The 26,104-nt window shown below is 41.7% G+C and overlaps 3 protein-coding genes across 3 annotated transcripts; 1 reads left to right on the forward strand and 2 right to left on the reverse strand.

Annotated features, from left to right (window-relative positions):
- Positions 1 to 246: 246 nt before the first annotated feature.
- LOC310956182 (uncharacterized protein) lies at positions 247 to 13,972 on the reverse strand. The gene is made up of 11 exons (XM_083926326.1): positions 13,629 to 13,972; positions 11,230 to 11,350; positions 9,071 to 9,178; positions 8,933 to 8,969; positions 6,988 to 8,783; positions 6,850 to 6,880; positions 4,740 to 6,505; positions 4,585 to 4,633; positions 2,637 to 4,435; positions 2,484 to 2,520; positions 247 to 2,366 (listed from the first exon to the last, which is right to left on the reverse strand). The coding sequence occupies exons 1-11, from the start codon at positions 13,721 to 13,723 to the stop codon at positions 832 to 834; spliced, it is 7,374 nt and encodes a 2,457-aa protein (XP_083782452.1). The 5' UTR covers positions 13,724 to 13,972; the 3' UTR covers positions 247 to 831.
- Positions 13,973 to 17,415: 3,443 nt separating this feature from the next.
- Positions 17,416 to 21,139, reverse strand: thap12a (THAP domain containing 12a; the record flags this gene model as incomplete). Its single annotated transcript, XM_083926456.1, has 5 exons — positions 17,416 to 19,628; positions 19,813 to 19,849; positions 20,021 to 20,119; positions 20,378 to 20,495; positions 21,054 to 21,139. The coding sequence occupies 5 exons, from the start codon at positions 21,137 to 21,139 to the stop codon at positions 17,812 to 17,814; spliced, it is 2,157 nt and encodes a 718-aa protein (XP_083782582.1). The 3' UTR covers positions 17,416 to 17,811.
- A 1,303-nt stretch (positions 21,140 to 22,442) lies between these two features.
- LOC310956370 (uncharacterized protein) lies at positions 22,443 to 25,359 on the forward strand. Its single transcript, XM_083926570.1, has 7 exons — positions 22,443 to 22,519; positions 22,851 to 22,931; positions 23,040 to 23,842; positions 23,929 to 24,250; positions 24,352 to 24,412; positions 24,574 to 24,862; positions 24,992 to 25,359. Exons 2-7 carry the CDS (start codon positions 22,887 to 22,889, stop codon positions 25,254 to 25,256), a joined length of 1,785 nt encoding a protein of 594 aa, XP_083782696.1. The 5' UTR covers positions 22,443 to 22,519; positions 22,851 to 22,886; the 3' UTR covers positions 25,257 to 25,359.
- The last annotated feature ends 745 nt before the right edge of the window (positions 25,360 to 26,104 follow it).

The raw sequence follows: 26,104 nt of genomic DNA on the forward strand, positions 1-26,104 counted from the left end.
GACTTCATTGCAAGACCATCCTTATGACTCATCATTAACAAATCACATCAAGTGATAAAACAAAGGAATATTCACGCATATAGAGTGGCACTTCTGGCCAGATTCAGTCATTTCCTCTTAGACCAATAACAGCCCAATAGCGCCATCTTGTGTTGACTAACAGATGTGTCTACAGACTTGAAAACACATGAAAGCCCACTGTACATTTAGCTTGGGGAAAAAAAATTATACGCAAAAACCAAAGCATCTTTTTGGAACATTTTATTACTTTTTTGACAAATATATATGAAGGTTTTCCTATTGAGGAAACATTCTTTCAAAAGATACGTTTACAGCAAATTCATTCCTGCAAAGAGACAGGAAACATGATAAATCATCAGAAGACATGACGGGACTAACCGATTCTATTAGTGCCCAGGAAAGGTAAGGTAAGGGTGTGAATTTCGTAGAATAATGAATTCATGACAGCGAAACAGAAGTCAGTCAACGCCAATGGGACATTTTTCAACATCTGAATTATCATGATACATGGGGTGAATTATTTGTTTCGTATCAAGGCACACAAGCATTGCTTTCTTTTGCCAAGACATTGGTCCCATTGGGAAGTACAGCTGTACAAACTACAGAATAAAAAAACAAAACATAACACAGGGCTTGGTTTGCAGGTTAACAACAAAAAGAAATCTTAAAGAATTTAGATCAATAATGTACATAGTAATCTTGAGTTCAGAACCTCAATTAGGGTTGAGGCATAAGATCTTAATTATGATGGTGGGGACGTCTAAAACGCATTGCTCAACTCTGCTAGCCGTTACGGAAGACCTGCAACTGTTACAGAGGATGTAAGTCAGTGAGGGTTCGCTTTTCCTGCTGCATGAACTCTTGTAAGCTTCTTTTTCCCTGCCTGAAGTTGCTTTCCCTCCTTGAGAACGGCAGGATGACCTGGAGTCTGAGGAGAGTTTCTATGTTACTGAAACTTCTTATCTGTGACGTCTTGAGTGTATCGAGCACAGTAGTTGGGAGGTAGCCTGCCAGGGGATCCAGCCATTTATCCTTCCACAACTTCATCTCAGAGTGAATGGAGACCTGATCTGGCAGGTCCTCTCTGTACAGGCGGAACACGAGATCACTAAGGAAGCTGGTCTCTACTTTGGACATTGCGTAAGGCACAATCTCCAGACACCTCAGGGTATCCAATACCTTTTCTGTGAAGAGGTCGTCAATTTCTGCTATCGAGTGGTTTACAACCTTCATGCTTACTGATTCTTTGTAGAACTCACTCAATGGCTCCAGAAGCACTGAATGCAACATTATGACATGGAGTTTAGAAGCCAGCACAGTGGCTTCCTCAAACCAGGCCTTGTGATGGGTGTCAATATCATTTTTCAGTTTGCTGAGGGATACTTTCAGGTCGGGCAAACTATTCACAGCATGCAGTATATCTAAAGGTTTGCCCTGAAGAGACTGACTTAGCTTTTTAGTTACACTCAAGATGTTTTTCTGCACCACTGTTGATAGGATGAACTCAAAGCTTCTGATCGCATCGAAATACTGTGAAGCTTGCTTCTGGTTTGAAGTACTTCCCTCTCCTTTCAGCTCATTCAAACAGAGCATGACAGCTTCTAAAATCTCTACCATCACCTCGTGCATGTCATGACTCTTCCCCCAGTTTTTGATGAGTTTGTCCCTCAGCTCGTTGCCCTTTCCTTCGTCCTGATGGAATACGTGAATGATCACGTCTTCTAGTTTGTTCTGCCGTTCGGCATCCTCAGTCAGCCAATGTAATATTTTACCTATGAGAACTGCTCCATTCGCTGCTTCTTCAGCAGGAGAGGATTTAGCCAGCCATACGTTAAGAGACAAAGCAGAGCTGACAGTTCTTACAGCCTGGGGGTATTTCTGAGCTATGGCTAAACTTACGGCCCTCATCTGAGCTCCTACTTCACCAACACTCAGCAAGGCTTGCCCTCTACAGTACTCCATGTTGAGCCCCCACTTCTCAGACAGGGCTGTCTCAATAGCATCTGCAAGGACTACTGGGTCTTCACTGAAAGGGACAAAAGCCAGTGTCTCCTCACACTGGATGTCCTCTTTGTTTAAGTACCTGATGCACAGCGGGACATAGGGCTCACCACCAATTTCAACAGCTCGCTCAGTTACAAATGTAAAGAACTGAGAGTCCCAGAGTTCCTTGAGGATTTGTTCACGCAGTTGTGGTTCATAGAAAGAGACCGTTTTTCTTGGTCCTTGTGCCATCTCCAGTATCACTTCATTACCAGCTGAATTCACCTCTCCATCAGTGGGCTTCTCTGCTACATTGGCGATGTGGGCTTCTGTTGGTGTTGCCTGTTTTACTTTAACGCCACCTGATTAAAAAAAAATAAAGATAAATGTTAATGCCTCATACAATTTTTTTATTTTTCATTCCATAATTACAACCAAAGTTATAATTCTTAATATCTAGTTGCCGTGAATGGACTTACCACTGTCCAACTTCAGTCTTTGTAAAGTTCCCATCACCTAGAAAATACATGGTGCTGATTAGAATGGCTATAAAAAAAAATGCTATAACTTTTGTTTCCCTATACAACATTAGGATTTAGCGAAGAACAATATTAAAACCATTTTAAAATTACCTGGGAAAGACATGAACTGCTCTCTGGGTCAACCTCCATACACTTCTCAATGACCTCTGGCAGTCTCTGCAGTGTTGTGCAGTGAAAGAGAAGCACCACGTGATCCTTCAGGCTGCCTTTGCATACAGTGTTTCTTAACAGATCCCTCATGGAATTCAGAGTGGTTTTCATCAGGTCCCACTCCATACTGACACTAGGCAGGACAGCCACTAGCCTAAGGAGTGAGGTAACAGTTGGGTGGCTCTTTGACTCAGGATGGACTAGTGTTTCTGCGATTGATGATGGAGGAGCAGCATCCTGGTATTTTTCACTCCAGACAGCAGCCCACGTGTTGATTTCCTGCTCGGCTGCTTCAGGCTCAGGAAGATCTGCCAGGTAGAGACTGAATGGCTTGTCTGTGGACTCGGGCAGGATGGGCTGCGGATTGCAGGAGGGCAGCAATGACAGGACCGACAGGGCCTTTAAGTGGCTGTCTGAGAAGCTGTACTTCATTTCATCGATGAGACTTCTGAGGAGAGGAATGCTCAGATTGTCTCTGTAATATATCTCGGGAGATTCATAGCTGCTGGCTTCCTCTGAGAAGCACACATGCTCAGGTGCTACCTTGGTTGCTAGCTGGAATGCTTGCTCAAACCAAGTGGAGTGCAGAGTGCTCACATTTTCTAACATTTTGTTAAGAGTCTCGATGATCGAGGGGATTTTTTCCACTTCACAGAGAATATCAGCAGGGTTTCCACAGCGGAAGACAGTGCTACAGTTACGGAGGGGAGCACAAGCATTCTTCAAAATCACAAGGGTGACAATGAAATCCATATTTCTTAGAGCGGTGGAGAGAACTTGCGCATGCATTGACTTGACACCTATAGCACTAGAGCTAACATCATCTAGGCAGCTGAGGATGCCCTCAAATGTGTCAGCAAGTATGTCAAAGAAGTCCTCTCTCTTTTTCCACCTTGTGCAACATGTTTCAGGTATTTCTTCCAGGGCCTCTCTTGGCATATTCAAAAGCCCATCAACAGCCTCTGCTAGCTGTCTCTCCAGACAAGGAGATCCGTCAAAGAACAGCAGCAGGTCTTCTGTGATATCCAACATTTTTTCTACCGAGGGGCAAGGCACACTTCCGGCCAGCCAATGGGCAAGGCCGCAAGACTCACTGGGTGTTACAACAGAGAGAGGATAGCTCTTGAGGAAATCCAAAGACATTTTCTTCAGGCTTTGATAACCTGAGCCCAAGTGCATGAATGCCTGTCCACGACACTGAGACATTGGTAAGCCCCAGTCTTCAGTGATAATCTTGGCAAGGTTATTTGCTTGTGTATCAACATGACAGTTTTCATCAAACGGTAAGAAACCCATGAACTCTACTTTTGGAGCTGATTCTCCAACGTACCGGACAAAAACAGGGAGGTGGGTCTTGTCAGCAATTTTAACAGGTTTGTCCGTGATAAGAGAGAAGAACGGCGATTCCTGTATTTCCTTCAGTATGACATCTCGGATTCCATTTATGAGGAGGTTCACCATTTCATCATCACCTATAGAAGGTGTGCATTTACTCTCATTTCTGAACCAGTGGCACATGCTGAGCTCCTGCCTGAAAAGCTCCCTGTCCCCTTCTGAGTGGTCTGAGAGACTGACATTCTTTTTCCCCAGTAGTGTGGCCAGTTTGAATACTGTTGCCAAGCTTTGACGATTATCCCCGGAGTGCCCATTCTCATCCGCCGGTTTCATGTCTTCGTCTTCAATCTTGTCAGGAGATTGCTGAATTTTAGGCTCTTCCGCTTCCTCCTTGATACAATCGACTAATTATATTGGGGGAGAAAAGAGACAACATATAAATAATGGAAAAAAAGCCACCTTCAAGAACTTAGTATGGACATTAGTTTAATCGTGTACTCTAATTTCTTAGAAGTTGCATGAATGTCATAATAAAACAGTTTAACAAACTTGCCTTCCATATTATTTTCAGAGTCTCTGATGAAACTTTTGGATTCCTTGTCCTATAAATATACCCAGATATATAATAATTAGTCCAGCAATCATACAATCTTTAAAATGAAGAAATGTAATAAATTGCCATTTTGATGAAAGAACACAAGCACGTACCAGACATATACCCTCCAAGGCTTGGGGAGTAACCTTCAAACACTGGGTCACCATGCGGTCCAGGTCTCTGCGGAAGTCTGTGCCCACCTGCAGCATAGCCAAGCATGCGGACCTCTCCATGGGATTTGTATTCCTCAGGTACTCTTGGAACTTCTTGTGGCGCATTATGACACCACAGTCCTCCAATGCTGTGCTGGGTAGCACAGACATAATCCTCAGCAGTGCATTGATGTTACCAAAGTACTGCATGAGTGGTAGACGCAACGTGTGAAATATTGAGCCTGGGATGGTCACAGATGCAACTTTGGTCTTCCATGTTACTCTCCAACAACACAGCTCTGTGAAGAAGTTGTCAGCATCAGGAAGATCACTGCTGTAGAGAGGAGGCTTTGACTTCAAGCTCTCAAACATGTAACTCACTGTGACTGAGCATGGAACTAGGGAGAGGAAGTTCAGAGCTTCTTTGTGGTCCTCTGAAAAATGATCCTTCACAGCATTGATAAGGTTATCTACTAGGGGCACACTTAGGCCATCTTTGTAAAAACCGACTGGCTTCATCATGCCATCTCTTGGCAAAGAATTTTCAGGCACTTCTATCTGCACTCTTAGACTCTGTGCAATTGCACAGGCCTCATCAAACCAGTTCTGGTGAAACACCTTCATATTTGTTTTTACTCTGTTCAGAGTTCCCACAATACCACTGATTTGGCAAAGTTGAGATGCAGCACTGAAGTGGTCCTTCTGGAGACCTGCACTCAGCTCTTTGGTGAAAGAGGATGCATTCTTCAAGACCACCATAGCAATGATGAAATCAAATTCCATCACCTTGCGAAGGAGTGCTCCTGCTTGGTCAGACACAAATGCTTTCCATCTCTGCGGGTTATTTTTGATTTTCTCCAGACATTCAACCAGGGGCTCCAGCATCTGCACAAACACCTCATAAGAATCATGCTTCTCTTGCCAAACAGTACAGAACTTCCCCTGTAACTCTTGGACCTTTTCATAGCTCTCTCTAAGACCAAAGGCTATCACATGGTCTAGCTGTTTTTGCAGAGTAGCACTGCTTCCAAAAAACATCAAAACCTCTTCAAATGTATCCAGAGCTCTCTTAACAGCAGGTACTGGGATGGATTTTGACCACCATGTGTTGAAAGAGTAGGAAGAGCAGTGTGTGCTTATGGCAAGAGGATGAGTCTCCTGGACTTTGCAGGCAAATGCTTTCAGCTTGTAGGAAACATCCCCAGAGCCTAGGTATGCTTGACCTCTGCAGTTATTTAAATCAAGATGCCACTCAACTGTTACTATTTCCAGGAGCCGCTGCACCATGACATCACAATCAAGATCTGCCTCAAGGAATCCCATCAACTCCAATCGCATGACATCAAAATTGTCCACAAACCTCAGGAAAAGTGGAAGATAGTCTTTGTCACCCAACTTTACTACACGATCAATGAACAAGGAAAAGAATGAAGTCCCCACTTCCAGGAGGATTCCCTCCCTGACGGCATTCTCGCACACAGTGAGAACTTCTTTCATTTCAGACTTGGTCACGTACTCGACCTCTCCTTCCTGAGCAGAACCATCACGTTGTGGCCTGCTTTGACTGCTGTATGCAGCTGTCACTGCAGCCTGCAAAGCAGATTTAAGAGCTTCTCTATCAGTCTCTGCACATTTCATCTCCACAAGCCTTTCAGCATCCATCTCTAGGTTTATGAACTGTAACTCCTCTTCTGTGTCCTTCTCAGCATGATTCTCATGTGATACCACTGAAATGAGAGGTGGGAATGGAGTTGTGAATTGACATCACAGTTAAACAATATTAGCTGGGTAAATTGCAAGTGTGAAAATTTAAGATTGTAGTTCACATTTTATTCAACTTCCCCAAGTTATTTCCACTCAAGTTCAATAGTAATTCAAATACAAAACATCTTTTTTAAATGCTTTCATCATTGTGTATGCTTTCAATCTCTGTTACTACATCTCTATTTCGAGAACAGCATCCCCTTAATATTATGTGGTATATACGTATCTTGGTATGTTATGTGATAGAACAGCTGAGTGATGAATTGCTAAAATTGAAAATGCAGAAATAATTTAAAAGCCATCTCACCTTGGAGAGGCTTTTCCTTTGTGTCATCATCCTGTAACAAACACACAAAAAGTATAATGACATTTCAGATAGAACAGCTGTTGCATCACCAGTTGAAATTTCAATTCAGGCATCTTCTACGGAGGAAAGTCTACTAACCGTTTGCAGCAATTGCAGGATGTCCGGATGCTTCTGCACATATGACTCTACCATTTGTTCAACATTGAAGTGCACATCTTGGTTCACATAGACATATGCCATGCTGCATTGTCTTTGGTCCTCTGATGTGGCTCTCAGGTAGGAGTAGCACCGCTCCAGTACCATATGGTATTGACCATACACATCTGCCTCCGCATTTACACATGGAACAGTGCCCAAGACCCGCAGCAGGCTCTGCACATTCGGGTAAAACCCAATATCTGGAATCTTGAGTGTGGCGAACACTGTGGTTGGTAGGATTCTGCGCTTGCTCGCATGCCTCCACTTTACCTCCCAACAACCAAGCTCTTCATAGAATGTGTCAGGCCTTGCAAGGTTGTTCAAGTTTGCGTCTGCTACTTTGTCCCTGCGAATGCTGAAATTGTGGTCAGCCATGTAAGACGGCACTAACGAAAGCCATCGGAGAATCCTCACCATCTCTGTGCTGAACACTCTCTTTACCTCTGCAACAAGATACTGCAAGATAGGCCGGCCTAGAGCTTCTCTGTAAAGGTCCTCCAGTGGTGTTTCAGTTGTGTCTTCTTGGTCCATCTCTGGTTTAGTGACCTCCACTCCCAGTTTCTTTGCTCGACCAGCTGCATCAGAAAACCATTTCCGATGCAATATTGCAAGCTCCTGTTGGTATTTGCTTACCAGCTTTAAGGCATTGGAAATTGTGTACTGCAAGGTACTGCTGATGCTAATTATTCCCCTGAGACTCGAGTTGAGTATGCTCACACAACAGAGGGTGTTCTTCAGAACAACAAGTGTGATGATGAAATTGAAATTCTTCAAAACTGGCTTGAGCTTAGCCATCTGCTCTGCAGTATCTTCATCTACCTTTGAAATCATCTCATTGATGCAGTTCAGGAACGGCTCCAGAATGTCTAACATGGTCTGAAAGACATCAGTGCCATATTCCCAGTTCTCACTGATGGCTGCCTTGATCCTGCCAACTTCCCCTTTTATATGTCCATATGTCAGCTGGATCTTTCCCTCCAAACTTTTGCACAGCTCTGGTGCTCTCCTGAGTAATGAGGCCACCTCCTCTACAGTGTTAGCAACATTTTGAATGGAGGGCACAGGCATGCAGCGAATAATCCATATGTTGAAGGCATATGGGTCACTTGGGGACAGAACTACTTGTGGGAACTCCTGCAGAATCCTGGAAGTAAGGTCTCGCATTTTCTGACACATACTGCCTGTAACTAGATAAGATAGTCCTCTGCAGTGCTCCATCCTCAGCCCCCACTTGTTTCGCAACTCTGTGAGAAGCATGTAGAACAGATTCTCTGTATCCATGTCGCATGGCAAGAACCCAATGAGGTGCTTTTGTGGGAACCCATCTACTGTGACAGACCTGATGAAAACTGGGATCTGCTCCTTTCCCTCTATACTTGTCACATCCTGAAGCAGAATGGAGAAGAACCGGGCCAGTCTGAGGCTGTTTTGGATCTCCTCCCGCATGAGGTCTTCGCTGAACTGGAGGATTTCTTTCTTGTCGATTTTCTCCACACAGATACGATTTAGAGCCTGCTGCCCTCTTGCACCTCCAATTGACTCGTCAGTGTTTGCACCATTTATGCTGAATCCAGTCAGTGCCAGGATTTCCTTGAAATATACTTTTAGAGTCTCTTTTGCTCTGGAGCTGGCTACATCCTCGTGGGTTTGGTTCTCTATTTGCAGTTCAGGGACTGCACTGTTCTCTTCAGGTACTTCCCTCCTCTCCTCAGTCACTTCTGTTGTTGCTGTGTTTTCTGATGGGAAAGAGAAAATCCTGAATCAAAGGCTGAGATGATTTTAAAAATGTCTAATTTAATCAGGGGATACAACATTCAAATAGATTAAAAGTCAAGGGGCTGAAATAAGATGATTTTTCAAGAATGAAGAGAACCAGCTACTGTACCTTTTGTTTTCTTCACAGAGGTAGGGTCCTCTTCAGACTAGGTAGATGGAAAGCATAATAACAGGTTTGCATTTTTAGTCTTAATGTCGGATACAAATATTGACAAGATACATCTTAAAGATTGAATGAAAGACTTACAGGATCTCTGGCTCGTTTCCTGTTGCAGGTTGATTGATTATTCACGGGCATTGTTAAGTCAAATATCGTTGGAACAGCATCTTCCTTTAAGACACAACTGGAGGCACTCTGAAAAACAAAAAGCAGGAGATCACACTTTTATTATCATCCTCAATATTCGACATGAAATGGGGAATTTTACATTGACAAGTTCACACCATGTGATACTGGGTTTAAGAAATCTAAATACAGTAGCACTGGGCATGACCTGGTACACAAATGTTGAGTAACAAAAAACATGGACTTTGATCACTTGTACAGCTATAAAAGAAAAAATACTTTTACCCAAATCATTGCATTAAACCATCAAGGAAGTTGCTGTTATTTTTTTAAATCAATCACATTAGAAATACAGTGTAGATCAAAATTATATAAACTATAAATGCTTGATTTATTCTGAGATACTATTATCTTTTATTGATCGGAATTTGATAGAATATCTGTCGTGGCTATACAACTGCCGTACGAGCATGTTTATTTAAATAACCAAGGCACCAAAACCTTTATGTTGTGAAAAAACAAACAGCAGAATTAGAGAAGTAACAGTAACCATTGTGTGAGAAGAGAAGATTTATACAATGTTTTCTTAGGGCTACAGGATTCAAAAATGAACAGAAAGTGTAGAGTAGAGGTCGACCAATAGTGGATTTGCAAAGGCCGATATAATAACAGTAGTTTTGAGCCCTAAAAATTTCAACAACTGTAATGTAAGATACAAGATGTGAATTCATTCAATATAGCTCATGGATAAAATAGATTCATAGATTTTGAATATCTATGTTATTATATGTGATTAATATATCATTAATATTATATAATATTAATTAAAACGTATTCAATATCTATTATTACAAAGTCTATATGGATGATTTAGTTTAGTTAAATATGGGGGGGGGGGGGGGGGCTTAAGTGGTCCTTTTTATTTTGTGAGTGATGGCATATATTAAAAAGTTGAACAGACTACACGGAGACAGCTTTCATTTTAGCGTATTCATCACAAGCTGTTAACTGTTAGCTTAACAAGAACTGTGCTTGTTTAAAACGTGCCAGTGGAAATGTCTCTGTTTATTCTGAAATATGATGCATGTTTATGCTTGTTGAACAAGAGGTACTTTATGTTTGTTGACTTTCAACTCTCGCCGGTTTTAACGCGTGTCGTCGTCTTCACCTAGGTCACTTCTCTCCTGTCTCTGCTGCCGCTGCTATGTGTGTTTGTCTTAGTGTGTGTGTGTGTGTGTGTGTGTCTGTGTGTGTGTGTGTAGAGCAGCCCCCTTTTTATTCTTTCTGCTGATGAGAGGTTTGGTCACTGCAGAGTGGGCTTTCAGTCCAAATTGTCTTAAACGATGAGCGCAGAGACAGATCCTTGTCCTGTTCAGCACTGAAATGGAGACCATCTCCAGCTGCAGTGTTGAACTGATTCCCCATTGAGTGTCTCTGCATAATCCTGTCCTCTCGTGCACTTGTTTCACGTGGACAATCGGCCTTTTGAGGGACTTAAATGAATCAGTGTCCTTGTAAAGTTTCAATATTCTTGAAATCACAGACTTGGAACAAGTTATTGGATCAATAACTGGTAGGAATCTGAAAGTGTTCTCTAATTTAGGTTTTTGTTGAAGTGCCTTGGTTATTTAAAAAAAACATGCTAGTACAGCAGTGGTGTAGACACAATGGATATTAGATTAAATCATGACCAATAAAAAATAACTATTTCAGAATAAAACAAGAATTAGTACTTAGTTCCCTAATTTTAATCTTTACTGTATATAGCAATCAATACATGTGATACACTGATTGATTGCAAAGATGTGTTGCTAATATTGTTTCCCCATGTGGAAGTAGCCTACATAAGGACATGACACACCTATGTGTTTTTACATTAGAAGCTTCGCCAGGATAAGAATCATCACTTGGCTGTTGTACTAAAGTGCATTCGATTGTTCAGGTGGATCTACTAAACTGTTAATCCAGTTATCCTTTCAGTTGCTAAAATAGCATAACAAGTCTTATTAGCCTGTAGTATTTGCTTACTAAGAACTATAGTAGCAAAGGACGATTATATTATCATTTTAATTATAATATACACAAAGGGTAATGGGCAACTTAATAGAATGACTTCTTACCTGATGAGAGATCCCAGAGGGCTCAAAGTGCTTTGCACAGAGTTTGTACAGCTTATGCAACTGCTCAGGAGGTTCTGATGCCAAATCTTGGCGATGACAGTTGTTCAACCATTGTTTGCATCTGGAAAACACAGGGGGAAATGCATAAATGCTTGGGATAATAAACATAGACTTAATTAAAGTAAGCATCATTCAAAACATCTGTGCATTAATAACATGAACTCTTGAAGGTTTGTGAAATAGTTTGTCTTAATTTGAAAACTATTCATTGTTATGCACCTGTTTCAGATGGGTGAGCATTACTAAAATGTCTTTGTAGGTCTTAATGGTATCCTACAGACAACAGACAAGACTGCTCAAGCTAGGCTACGTTCTTGAACTAGTTTGTAAGGTTGTCACATTAAGGGCTCAAGAACTAGAACCAAAAGAAAAACAGCAACAATGATTTTCCAATGGTTATCAAAATTTGGCATTCTTTCATTATTTTGGAGAGTTGGATATGTTTACTCAGTGAAAAACAAACAGGAAATCAATATCATTACAAATAGACGCTATATTATATATATATATATATATATATATATATTATATATCCTAACTGTAGGCTAGTATTAACTAAAACTTAGACTTCTCTTTATTGATTCTTGGGGATGAACTCCCGAAAGGAAATTTAAATTCCAGCAGCTTAAAAAAACACAAGGGTGGGGTTTCTTCTGTTATCCTCCAAGGGTTAATAAACTTAATAAATAAAGATTAATAAATAAATACAGAAAGTATAAAAAAAAAACAATAAACACTTAGTTAAATAAATACAGAAAGTATAAAAAAACAATAAACAGTAAGCAATAAACTCTTAGTCAAATATATATGAGGTAGATGTAAGAATACAGGTCAAATAACATCCACAGAGAGTTAAATCAGAAGGAAATGTATCAGATCAAATATGTTTGACTGTAAATGACAGAAAAGAGCAGTCAGATTAAATGAATGCACTGAAGTGGTGGATAAAGTTACTGCACAAAGAAAAGAAGAAGATAAGTGTCCAGGTGTGTAAGAGTAGATCATTAATGTCACAGTGAGTGGCTCCCACTCCTTCTGTCCTCTTTATTTCCTCCTCCCCCTGAGTGAGGAGTTGGAGAGTGTGACGGCCTGAGGGACAAAGAAGCTCCGAGCCTGTTGGTCCTACACTTCTATATCACCGTGGTTGCTGATGACGGTGTGCAGGCGGTGGCTGACATTGGACCACAAGACCACCAACTTCTAAGGTGAACGACTTCACCACTGGGCAAGTTCAAATCTATTCTTACACAAACAGAATATCCATCACTTTCCACAACTTGTGTTGGTGAGAGATGGTTTTGATTTGAGCAACAATTTGACCAGTACTGGGTACACTTGATACAATTCTGCTTTAATGAACTGCATTTGTAAAATAACTCTGCCTCAGTGTTTTAGTTGATAATAAAAAAGAAGCAAGCCGGGACTGATTGCCGAAAAGCCTTCATCATGAGCTACTATGCCTTCTCTCTTTAAGCTGATTTCATTGATGCATGCACAGAATAAGGGTGGGTGGATATTACTTCACTCAACCCAATAGAAACTGGGTGCCAGGTTAAAAACGAGCACACACAGAGCAAAAGGGGGGGAGAAAATACAAACTCACTGCTGGGCTTAACGTGAAATATTTCCAGTCCCCATATCTATTAGTCTTAATGCTTTGCATGGAGTTACATTATACTCATTAAATCAATTCTGCTGAAAAGGCGTTGATGCAACATCCACGCCTATGTTTGCAAAATACTGCTGCAGTTTAAAAGTGAAAAAACAACAGTCAGTGAAGCGGTAACAGATAAAGGGGGCGCTAGACTGCTGTTTATTCATAGGAACAGCAGCTGTAAACTCCGTAAATGTAAGTTTCAGCCCAGTGTTCAGAGCACTGTGCAGTTTACGCGATTTGGAAAGTAACAGCCACATTAGCGCCAATAGCACTGTGCATGTGAGGTGGTTCAATGTCGCTTAGCTACCGTCAGTTGCACTAGTGTTACCACACCGTCGCGACGGTAGGTGTCGTGTACCGACGGTGATTAATATTACAGCACAAAAAGTTTGAAACTCTGGTTTCTGTCGCTTTGTGACATAGATCGGCACGGGGATAAAGTGATATCTGCGTGTAGCACACATTAGTGTCGGTCTTCGAGACCCGAGGACCGGGCGGAGAGTATTTCACACGGACTTTTCTCTCAAGAGTAACGATAGTCTGCGCCATTTTCCACAGAGTTGTGTCACTGTTAGCCAACATGATGTGAAGCTAACGCCAGCGCTAACAGCTAACACATTCATGGTGCCTGCTCAGTGGCTCGTTTAAACTCCCATCTCAATGAAATAAGCACAACTCTTACCGCTCCGGGTCCAGAGGGAAACTGAAGAGTGGAGGGGAGTTTTCGGATCCCCCTGGCTGGTAATCACAGTTCGCTGCGGCGCAGCAGTCAGTCATTTTTGAACTGCAATGTTGCTAGCTAGCAAGTTAGCTAGCTTAGCTGGCGGTTGCAAGCTGGCAAGCCTCCTGTGAGCAAACCTGCAGGAGAGTCTACATATACATGCCCTGGGCACGACCCGCAGCCGGCAGAGTTGAGTTCCAACGTTATCTTTCGTTGAATATCTCTTTGGTGGATTAAAAACCTACTAATTCCATGCTTTAAAAAGTTGATGTTGCGTGGTGAGCAAAGAGTCGCCGACAGCGTGTTATCCCATCAACCAGGAACTAAAGCGCGCAGTACAGCACGTTAACCAGCAGAGGGCAGAGTGGCACCGCCAGCCCCGGACAAAGAGTCTCCCTGTCAAGATCATTCACTTCCTATTCCCTTCTAGCCGAGCCGGTAGACCCACGCCCACTGTGTCCACACTCGTTTCCTTTTGTATTATAGAAAATGATGTAGTAAGCACCACCAAAGTACAATATCATTACATTTTAACCACAAAGGAGTGATAAATATTTAATATTTCATCCATCACATTTTATGTGAACTCCTACCAATAATAGTGTATAATTCAAAATAAAACCCGAAAATAGATATTATTACTTCTATATTTAAATGATATTTGTTTTGGTAGTATCAAGTAACAGACGTGCTGAGAAAAACGCCTGTTTTCTAAATATTTGATGACAAATGATGTAAAAAGTCTAAAAAAAATGTGTTCATACACTGGAGTAGAGTATGACATTTTACAAATCATTAATAACCTACACATGATGATATTTTTATGAAAAATATTGGATACCCTATAAAATCAGTGTGTTGCTGAAATCAAACACTGCGGTCGAGACAGTTCACTGAACTTGACTATAATTTTATTTTAATGCAGGAAAAACACTGGATAAATCATTTCATAAGTAGGTCAAACTCATGTGACTCCTTCTCTGTGATTAGCCACTTTTTCTTTGTTAGAAAGTGGCATCTACTGAAAGAAAAGTTGTGCAATTATATGATTTTAAAAATGAAAAAGCTTCAATTTGATCATCTTTAAACAGAAATTGTAATATTTAAGTAACATTTTATCTCATCTCATCTCATCTTCATCCGCTTATCCGGGGTCGGGTCACAGGGGCAGCAGCTTTAGCAGGGGACCCCAAACTTCCCTTTCCTGGGCCACATTAACCAGCTCTAACTGGGGGATCCTGAGGCGTTCCCAGGCCAGTGTGGAGATCTAATCTCTCCACCTAGTCCATCCTTAAATAGTTTTAGGTGTTTAAAAGCTGCTGTTCATGTTCCACACTGTTCACCTGCTTCAATCTGCTATTTTATTCAATAATTATGAAATATGTGACATTAAAAATTGCTCAGAATTGCAAAGAAATGCTATACAAATTTGCATTAAAGCTAACTTAAGAAAACAAAACAAAAAAAACATCAAGGCCTTTCGATTATAGGATAAATGATTAAGAAATTCACCCTTTTGAAGCAAGTTACATCTTTTGCTCCGAAGTTTGGACATTTCTTCTGTTATTCTCCAAATATTCTATCAAAATTGATTAAAACCAAGAACTTTAGAATCTAAAAAAGAAGTCATTTGTAAGATTTTTTTTCAACTTAAAACATTTTTAAAATTAATTTAAGCTTATAGATCCAAAAAATGGGCGTCATGACATTGACCCAAGTGTGTGTCTTCAGTGGAACTAAAACAAGCTATTGTTGACACATTAATTATATTGGGATACATCTGAATGTATTTTTAACTGGCATATATATCAAAGGGCTCTTGTTGTTTTGGATGTTGAATAAAACACTATAATTTCTATGTTAGTATCTTGCAGTGCAGCACTACTCTTGTTCTGACGTGATTCTCTCTGATGTGGATGTGCAGCTTCCTCTTCTTCACACTCTGAAGTAGATTTGATTCATTCCATCAATGCGGCCCTCCATAGACCCTGGATACACATCCTACCCATTCTTCAGTAGATCATTTAAATGTGACCATGTATCCAAAATCCCATGTGCACTATTCTTATAGTTTAAATAGGCTACATCAGGTTTTGTGGCATTCATTAAATATATAAGTTTTACAATAGGCTATGGCAAGTCATAGGTTTTTTTATAATACAATTTTATTTTGTACAAATACATTCATGAGGACAGTAGACTATTTATTCTGTCGATTAAATGTCGGACATTGTTTTTGTAAATATGCACTCAATAAATGAGTTTGACTTGTTCTCCTAAAATGACAAACCAAAACCACACAAAACGTGGCCTAAAGCAATCTTTCTTAGGGCTCAGGGCCTGGAACGCATACAAGATATACACTAATCCTCTGTTATTAATCACCGCTGTGCTTTTCTTGCTATGACATTATAAAATGTCTACCCTAAAAATGGCCTAATTCAGCCAAGAGATGAATCGGCTGAAATATTTATTGGCTTTATTATACAGAAGAGGTAATTCAATTCAATTCAATTCAATTTTATTTATAGTGCCAAATCATAACAAAAGTTATCTCAGGACACTTTACAGAGTAGGTAAAGACCACACTCTATGATTTATTTATGATTTACATAGACCCAAAAATAACACACTAACATCCTGACACTTATTCTTCTTTTACACTTTATTCTTGTTGATAGGTTTAATTGTTTTTGTATAGTTGCACTGTCGTTATCTGCTGCTCTGTGTGCCCTGAATTGCCCCCCGGGGACAAATAAAGTTTTTTTAATTGAATCGAATTCCCCAGTAGAGTACGGTGGCAACGAAAACCTTCCCTATAACAGACAGGAACGTCAGACAGACCCAGCTCTGTGGAGGACGGACATCTGTCTGCACCGGTTGGGGAGGAAGAAAAGTAATGCATCCCCATTATAGAAACTTGTTTTCCAAAACCTTTCACAAGGCTATGCATACTGTGTTATTCATATAGATGCAGAAGAGAATCTGTGATGAGGTTCCTTTTGTCACATTTCATTCAATGGAGGAAAACCCAGAGATGATAAGAGCCCCCCCTTTCTCACAGGGTGGAAGTTTAGCACTTCACTTAACATCTTTTCCATTTGAGATCAACCTGCTAAAGAAAAAAGGGAAGGCAACTATAAACAATTCAACTAAAGACTGTTCCTTTGTGTGAACGGTGACCTGGCTGAAAGGGCATTTGAATATTGTCCACTGCAGCAAATTTCCTCAACACAAAACACTACAGAGTAGATGATGACTCAGCTGATGAATGCAATCCATTTGCAGGCACAATACCCAACGAGCGTGATGGATACTGATAGATACTGGCAGGGGTGCAGCCGAGAGCTGAGCCTCATTCACAGGAGATTTAAAGCCTCACACTAATTTGATCTCAAACTCATATGAACTCAACACTTTGGGATCAACTGCCAGGAAACATCCTCATACAAATATTCCAGACACTGCTCTGGCTGTGCTTATTGGCCTGTTCCAAATCTGTCTGGGATATACACATATATAAAAAAATCTTATTCTAGTTCACTGTTTCTGCAAAGCTTTATTAAGTGTTGTTTATAACCGACCTTGTTTCAGGAAAAGGTTACGAAAAGCATACAAAATACTCCCATAAGTAGAATGAGGACAACACAAACCATTAAACTCCAGACAGCCTCTTTATTGACATGGTCAGGGAGGGTTTTTATAGCTGACCCCCCCGTATCAAATTGTTACACGTCAGCAGATCACTGAGTGACACAGCAAAATTACTTTTTTTCCAACAACATAGTAGAGGAATGAACTTGGACAGCTGGGATCAGGACTCATATTGATCCTGGGAAGTTTACAGGCCTGTAACTGTGGTCAACTTCAGCTTCCAAAAACATGAAAACAACATGAAGGACAAGCATGGTAAAAAAAAATGAAAATCAAAGATGTCTGGTGCTTATCACTCAACAGATTACACTTTGCTAGTCAGTCTATCATTCATTTGCATTCCATATTTGATCACAAAAGCCTCAACTGCCTACAAAACAAGAAAAACAATATGGAAGCAAGATAGTAAAAAAACTAAATAAAGATGTCTGATTCATTAACAAAGTTGTGGCTATTCTGCTCAGAGGCTTAACTACCATATCCCGCCTGACTAAGACATATCCTCCGTCTCAGGGTATGTCTTCATGTACACCTCGACCATTGAATCCAGATCATACCCAACATCATAGTTCACATTCAAGAGAGCGAGACTTTTGGATTTGAATTTGTCAGGCGTGTTCTTCGCGTACATTTGGAAGCGCTTGTATGCCACGTCGCAGCTGTCCTCCAGAGCCAATGTAGGCAGGATGCCGACCAGTCTCAGGACGGCGAGCATGTTTGGAAAGAACTTCACGTCGGCCAGCTGCAGTGTTTCGCTGAGGCTACACGGAAAAGTCTCCCCTTTGCCCCTTTTGCTCCATTTAACCCACCAACAGTGCAGCTCAGCGGACAGGGTTCCTGCATTTGGGATGTCGTTTTTAAACACTTGCACATTTTCCTCCTCGAGTTCAGCGGACTTATGCTGCTCTATGACAGCAGGGACCAGTGACAGACATCTCAGAGCCTTCAGGTGGTCCTCACAGAAGAGTTCATTCATTTCTTTGATGACGTGCTCCACTATGGGGACAGACAGGTGCTCCCTGTAGTGACTCTCCGGCCGAATGGCTCCAGATTCAGACTGGTGCTTTCTCAGGAATGACCGAGGAACCTTAACCGTAATCTCCATCGCAGTGGCTAGGTTAATGGCCTCGTCGTTCCAGAACTCATGATACACATCGATGTTGTCAGACACCTCCTTCAAGGAGTGCAATACAGCTTTTAAACTGGTTGCAGCAAAGTGGGCATCAGTTGCTTTGCCCTGCATGTTCTTCCCGAACGCTTGTGTAAGTGTCAGAGCGTTTTTCAGCACGACCAGCGCGATGACAAATTCAAAATCAGCGAGTGCTTTTGAAATATCCAAGGCGCCGTGTGTGACTTCATCGTCCCACCTCATGTCCTCGTTGTCGTGAACACTGTCCACACACAGTAGCAAAGCCTCGAGGATGTCCACTGCCACCTCAAATGCATCATGTCGTCTAGTCCAGCGGGTTCCACAGATCTCCTTTAGTTCCTTGGCCTTCTCTTCCTTGTCGGGGTAGAAAATCGAAATGGCATGCTCCAACTCCAACTGCAGTAAAGTGGACTGACTGAAGAATGACTCAATCTTCTTCAGAGTAGACAAAACCAGCTGCACCCCTGACAAAGCCATGCCATTTGCCAGTGACAGATTCAATGTACAAGCAGATCTTAGTGTAAGCACTGCCATTGGATACCTTTCCATCAGTTTGCCAGCAAATGTTTTTATTTTACTAAAATGTGTCCCAGTGCAGGAGTGGGCTTGACCTCGACACTGTTTCATATCCAAGCCCCATTTCTCAGTCATTTCAGACAGAAGACTCTCTGCTAAGGCCTCTCCGTCTCCTTCAAAGGACAAGAATCCAAAAAACCTCTCCCTCTGGCAGTTAGACTGGTCCACATAACGGACAAAGACAGGGAGGTACCACTCTCCTGAGATCTTCACCAAGTCATCAGTAAGTAATGAGAAAAAGCCATTTTGTTGAACCTCTTCTACCAGCTTACTGCGGATGTACTTCTCGCACACATCAATCAGCTGATTCATCTGAGCCGAGGAGCAGCAATCCTTATTCACGTCATACCTCTTCTTCAGGACTTCATCTCCACAGTTCATGCGATATTCTAACAATGCCTGAAAGTTGCTGGACCCAAGATCATGCTGCTGATTATCACCAGGCCCTGTCGGAGGAATGCTTTGCTCTCCCATCAGTACAAGAACTTCAAATATTGACTTAAGATTCTCTTTGTATTGCTCTTCCTCTGGGAGTGTCTTCACATCTTCCTTTGCCGTCTCTGGTTGAGACTTTTTGATTTCTAAAAAAAATGGAAAGAGAAGCAGATAGAAAACATTATTTATATATATATATATATATATATATATATATATATATATATATATATATATATATATATATATTTGACTAATATGGGTCTGGGGGTCACTTGTTTCATCATAATGTCATGTAATAAACCTGTGTGTGTTGATATTTCTACTTACTTTTTCTCCCCTTGTTGTCCTTTTCATCATCTTTGGTCTACAACAAGAAATGATAAAAATTACAATTGTGACCACACACACACACACACACACACACACACACACACACACACACTTTTAGACAGGTGTGCAAAAATCGCTGTAAACTCTGCTATATATATAAAAGTTATTTCCCTCATTTTAAATGAATTAAGTTTAGTTGACCCACCGTCTCTTTACCGCGCTTCACCTGCCCGTTTTGAGGTTGGCTTGGCACATCAAAGATGGTCGGTACGGCATCATCCTTCAACACCGGACTCTGAGCATCCTGAAAACACCGAGCCAGAAGTTCATTATACAGCCCATATAAGGAGTGAATACAAACATATGGCTTATGCTGAACTAGTATTCAAACCTATGTTACCTACATATTCATTATGCACTACAGAATATGCTCTTTTTATTGCATCATTTGTGAAAAAATTTGCAGCGATGGTTTGAGCCCTTTTCACATTTTACTTCAAGATTGAAATTGTATTAAAAAGTCCTGAACCAAACCCATGTGCAACTTGAAAACATAACTTACACTATCAACCAATGACTTTTCAAAATGTTTCCCACACAGTCTGTAGTATCTGAACAGCTGCTCTGGTGACTTGTCAAGGAGGTCTTGTCTCTGGCACTTTTCAACCCACTTCTTGGACCTGAAAGGAGAGGTTAAACCAAAATGAAGGGAAATATTCGACACACAGCTAGGCTTTGAGGTTCAGTTATGGCAAAGTAGTACATCAATTAAACACCATGACATGCTTGCTGTCCTTTTTTCATATATTTAAGTAATAATGCCTAGAGTAGAAAAGGTGTTTTCACTGGGAGTCTTTATAGTTGCAGTTAACAGTCTTCAAATGATGGCTGGAAAATGTGGAACAACTGTGGTTGCAGTCCTGTGCAAGACTCAAAGACTCGTTTTCTGCTTTTCTAAACAAGCAGAAAATATAAAAAGTATATATACATATATGTAAAGTGCAAAACGATCCTTGAATGTCTGTCATCTCTCTTGTAACGTATTATCCGTAGGGCAGTACTGGTTCTTTAGCAGAGCATAAACCACACCTCCTGTTGACCGTTACACGGGTTCTAAAGCTGATTCACAAATGCGAAAATATTTCGACAGGCAAACACGTTCTTCTAGTTTAAAAAATATTTAAAGAAATAAACGGGTTTGGGTAATCTCGAGATTTTGCTTCAGCATCTGTGTTTACCTTTCTGGGTCATGCGGGAACCTGAAGAGTGGCTGAGGGTCGGATTTGCCCCCGGCACAGTTCGGCACAGCGCAGTGATTCTGCATTATACGTCTTTATGGACCCGTTTTCTTCTTCCCCCTCTCCTTCTTTGGCTCTTCTGGCGGCTGTACTCGTTTTTTACGGGGTGAAATCCTCCTGAGGGGAGCTAATGTGTTGCTAACACTAGTTAGCTAGCTGTCAACGATGTCGAACAAGTTCATTTCCGATTTAGTCTTTCAAAATAAGGCAAATTATGCCGGACTAACTGAAATAAAATGTCTTGTGTGAAAAGTTACTCAACTATTTTTTGCTAATTATTCCAAGGTACGACATTGTATTCTTCATAAGTCTCCTTAAAATATCCCGATATCAATTACGCTTCATTAAATGGTCAAATCATAACCTAGCGGCAGTTGATAATCCCTGTTTCCGTTCCTTTGTCCTTGGGGTTAGAGTTAGGTAACACTTTAGTACAGCTCTCCCCGAAGGCCACAGCTAAATAATCTAGCCAGTGTATGCTTTTTCTTTATGACTGTAATTTGGGGTTTATTTTGAAGGCAAGCTCACTTGCTTCTTCAAACCAAACAACTGTTTGCTTGATGTATTTAACGACGTGCATGCGTGCATCCGCAATACATCCATACAAACCGCGCGCGACGCTCCTTTCCGATACAAACCGCCCGCGACGCTCCTTTCCCAGAATCCTCAGCGGTCTTTTCAAGCTCAGACGCTGGAAACATGTCACGGCAAATTCCAAAAGGTTTACCATATTGTGCGTTGATGTGTGGAAGTTCATGACATGTGAGGGATTTACATGGTTGCAGCAGCAGAAAACAATACGTATAACAAATAATATATAAATTTATCAGTAGACAATTGGTGACAATTGACAATGGTTTAACAGTGCAAAGTGTGTGTGTGTATGTTTATTATCATTATCATCAAAACATGAGCATTTTGCATAGAGAAAATATTGATATTGCATTAAATATAAGCGGTTGAAGATGAGAAGATGAACGTGATGTTAAGTATGAAACATCACAATAGCCTTATATCCCCAGTAGTGCTTACTGAAGGCCCAGCGCTGTTGGTTTCTCGCTTCCTCGTCGTTGTTAGAGGAGCTGTCAGGGCCCGGGTGTGCTGTCATGCTTTGGGCGTGTTCCTGTCTGCATGGACCGGTATTATTGGAATCTTATTTGCGTTCAAACTTTCAAACAGACGGGTTTGTAAACTTGTGGGATGAAAGAATGGACCAGTCTTCTACAGTTCTCGTGCTTCGTTTTTCATCTCGCGATATCAAAGCGACCAATTGCAGTTCAGCAGCCCCCTTTTCAAACTGAATGTTTTTTCCCACAAGACTCAGAACCAGCGACCTGTTTAGCTCCAGAGTCGTGGGCTTTGGACCGTAGTTCTTCTCGTACTGTAACCGACAACTGAAGAGCAGGGTAAGCTAACGTCTCTCTGTAACTCAACCTAAATATAGACACCGTCAGAGCTAACACTAAATTCGCGTTTATCTTTAGCTTAGTTAACGTCTGTGTGCATCATGTTACAACTGCTAGCTTAACTTCATATAACAAGCACTGCGGTAGATAACGTGACGAGTAGCCTACGCGTTGTTTTCTCATTGTTTTGATAGTGTGCTGGAGTTTTGGGGACAATATTACAAGTCATAATATTTACTTCTAAGTTAAGTGAAGCGCATGCTGGATGATGTAAGTTAATGAGCCAGGTTACGCACTGACACCATGCTGTATCTGTTTGAATTTATTTCAGGAAACTTCATTGACTCAACCTGGTCGAGGCTTCACAATGGACAACGTTGCAGTTTCCAGACGAAACCACAGCTATAAGAAAGTAGGCTAACTTAACAGATAAACTATTTAAAAACGTTAGTACTACACACGTTCATCTGTAAGCCCACGCTCCGTCCACCTAATGTTCTTCTTGTTTGACCTGTATTAGGGAAACAAGGAAAATGCTCAGCCTGCCTATGGAAGCAAGCCTTTAATCAGAAGAGATAAAGCGTCTGTTACTCCTTTCCAACTGACAAGCAGCAGCAACAAAGAAGAAACCGTGGCCAAAAATGGCCCTCTTAAAGCCAAGGTGGACACAAGGTCATTGTCTGGTGTGGCTCTGAAAAAGGTGAAGACGGGGCAGAAAGGAGCCGCTGATGTCAAAGCACGACAAACGCACAGCCGGGCCTTTCTCACCGAACAGGCTGTGAGACACAAAAAAATAGTTGTCGAAGCTCCAAAGCCACCAGCGGCTGTGACGTCGTCAAAACCTGCTCCTGGCATGTACAAAGGCAAGATTGTGCAGTCGAAAATTGGATCCATTTGGAAGTCAACTTCCACATTGAGCGGGGCAGATTCCAAACAATCAGGACCCAAAACACAGGGCCAAGGGGTCAAAAGTGTGATGAAAAGCAGGTCCAAATCAGTTGCTGACCTGCATGGGCGTGTCGCACAAAAACCTGTGCCGACAAGGTCCAAGTCAGTCTCGGATGGACCTGTTCAGGCATCCAAGCCTGCGGTCACCAGCCGTCGTCCTGTTGGGTCGTACTCTGCTCGGCCTGCTGCCAGAACCGTCCCAGCAACACTAGCCAGTACCAACTCCAGACACACTAAAGTGGCTCCCACCAAGGGAAGTGGGACTCAGAGCTCAAAGCCAAAGATTGCAGTGACGGACAAGAAGGTCAACAAACCTTCAGCGTCAAGTTCCCTCAGTCAGTACAGATATACTGTGGAGACTGCAGAGGAAAGAAGGTAACTTTTTTCCCCCACATACACACTTGTTTGCCTCCATGTCACTGTGCATTAGAAATGCTCAGCTGTTTTTGTTCCCTCCGCAGAGCGAAACTGGCTGAGTGGCAAGCTTCCAGGGGCAAGTCTTTCAAAAGACCAGCCATGACCACAGCAGAACCCGCAAAAACCAAAGTCTCTGCAAAACCTGACGTTAATCTCAGACCACAGTCTCGGCCTCATGTTGAGCCTCAGCCCGCAGCACAGTGCAACCCCGAGCCTGAATCCAGACTGGACACACGCACGTCTGCTGCTCTCTGTGCACAGTTAGGAACACACAGCCAAACTCCTGTGATCATGAACACCACTCTGGACCTGCTGGAAAACTCTGATGCAGATGTGCTTGTTTACCCCCAGGACAGTGTGGATGATGTAAGGGAACAGACAGGGTTTCTGCTGCACTTTGAGCTGGGTTAAAATGTTCACCCTAAACAGTGATAAACCGTACTCTTTTCTTTGTTTCATTGTGACAGATTGTTTTGAACCTGTGTGATGCTTTGGAGGCCATGGCCACACCCTCTACATACGACGACGGTAAGTTCACCGGTGGCTGTCCACAGGGAACTCAGTGGTATTAGTCTGTATTAAAATTGACCCACTCAGGTGCATTTTTGGTCTGAAGATAAATAATTCTGACTGCAGTTGTAGCACGCTGTACAGATGCTTCTTACACTCTTGTCATATTTTTTCAATAGAACTTTGCGAAGTGATGGATACGTGCAATGGTGTTGAAATGGAAAACTGCAAACCAAATGATGAATGTAAAAAAGAGGAGCCGAAGAAAGAAATTCCTGAGGATGTTAGTGAGCAGCAGCCAAAGGTCAAGCAAGTGAAGGATGGAGTAGAAGAAAGTGATGACCAGGAAGTGGAGACTGATGATGATGAAGATGTTGAAGAAACTGTTGAGGTGGTGGAGACCACGCCACAGACGGAGGATGCGTCAGTAATAAAGTACAGCGTGAAGACCACTCCATACCTGCAAAGGTCAGTCCATCAACTTTCTTTTGCCCAATCGTTCAACCAATGTTCTTCAATTAACCATGAATTAAATGGCGACAGTCCTTTTATTTTCACGTCTGATAACGTTTTCCTCTTCATACATCCCTCGCTTAGTGTGAAGAAGACAATCGAAGGGGAGGCCAGCACAAGTACATCCAGGAGTAAGAGCCACATCAAAGATCTGAAGTTTCTGACCCCAGTGCGCCGCTCCTGCCGCATCCAGCGCAAATCCTCCCGCCTGCCGACCATGCTGGTTGACCACGATCCCTGTGTGTCGTCACTGGCTGAGCTGGTGAAGCTGGATGACGATGCCAACGCTTACATCTACAGGAAAAACCACGCACTGCTGGAAGATCTGCCAGACCAGCCTAAGCTGTGAGGAGCTCTGTAATAAGAAAATAACAACCCTGTATGTATGGGACAGGAGCTAATGGACACTAATATTTTATTAATCTGAATGTGCCTGAGCAAAGACTTTTAGTTGCGGTTTTATTATATAGGGTTATTCTTTTCTGTTTTGAATGTAATAACTCTTACCTAACGCTATTGTTCGCTGTAATATAAACTTAATATAAAGTTGACATGTATTCTTAAATGCAATAAAAGGGGATTGCCTCATCTTAATCATGCCTTTCAACAATAATGTGATCTCACACAGTCATAAGATCAAGCAACATCTCATGAACCATTACAAGGTCATTTTGAGTAAAATAACCAGATATTTTTGTGACTTTTCCAGTAATGATATCCATGGCTCCTTCATCTCATCTTCAGCCTCTTATCCGGGGTCGGGTCGCGGGGGGCTGCAGCTCTAGCAGGGGACCCCAAACTTCCCTGTCCCGGGCCAAATTAATGGCTCCTTGGAAGTTTAAATTTAAGGAGGGGGGTGCCTTCATTTTTAAGAACTAGACATTGTGATTGAAAGTGCTTGGATTTATTTTTTGCAAGAATAAAAACAGATTAAAGAAAAATAAATGGTAGCAATTCGACAGGCCACATTCCGTCTCCATAGCTCAACTTGCACAATATATTTGTTGCACGAGACAAGACTCAGCCATCACTGCAAGATTGCAATCGTTTGCACATTCAAGCCTCTCTAATTGTCTTGAGCTCCTGAAAAGCTTGAAAGTTCTCTGTAACAGTAATTAACCCCAATCTGTCTCAAATGATGCTGTGTTGGGCCCTTCATTTGAGTGGATTGGGCCCAGAAAGTCCTTGAATTTATGG

The sequence above is a fragment of the Echiichthys vipera genome, assembly GCF_963691815.1.
Source record: "Echiichthys vipera genome assembly, chromosome: 14".
Lineage (NCBI taxonomy): Eukaryota > Metazoa > Chordata > Actinopteri > Perciformes > Trachinidae > Echiichthys > Echiichthys vipera.

Excerpts from the sequence above, each read along its gene's own strand:
- LOC310956182 (XM_083926326.1), bottom strand. The coding sequence starts at position 13,723 with ATGACTGACTGCTGCGCCGCAGCGAACTGTGATTACCAGCCAGGGGGA. Across the intron at positions 4,436-4,584 it reads CTCTGAAAATAATATGGAAG|TCGATTGTATCAAGGAGGAA; the intron begins GCAAGTTTGTTA and ends CAATATAATTAG. Across the intron at positions 2,367-2,483 it reads AAGACTGAAGTTGGACAGTG|GTGGCGTTAAAGTAAAACAG; the intron begins GTAAGTCCATTC and ends TTTTTTAATCAG.
- LOC310956370 (XM_083926570.1), top strand. The coding sequence starts at position 22,887 with ATGGACAACGTTGCAGTTTCCAGACGAAACCACAGCTATAAGAAA. Across the intron at positions 22,932-23,039 it reads GAAACCACAGCTATAAGAAA|GGAAACAAGGAAAATGCTCA; the intron begins GTAGGCTAACTT and ends GACCTGTATTAG. Across the intron at positions 24,863-24,991 it reads ACCACTCCATACCTGCAAAG|TGTGAAGAAGACAATCGAAG; the intron begins GTCAGTCCATCA and ends TCCCTCGCTTAG.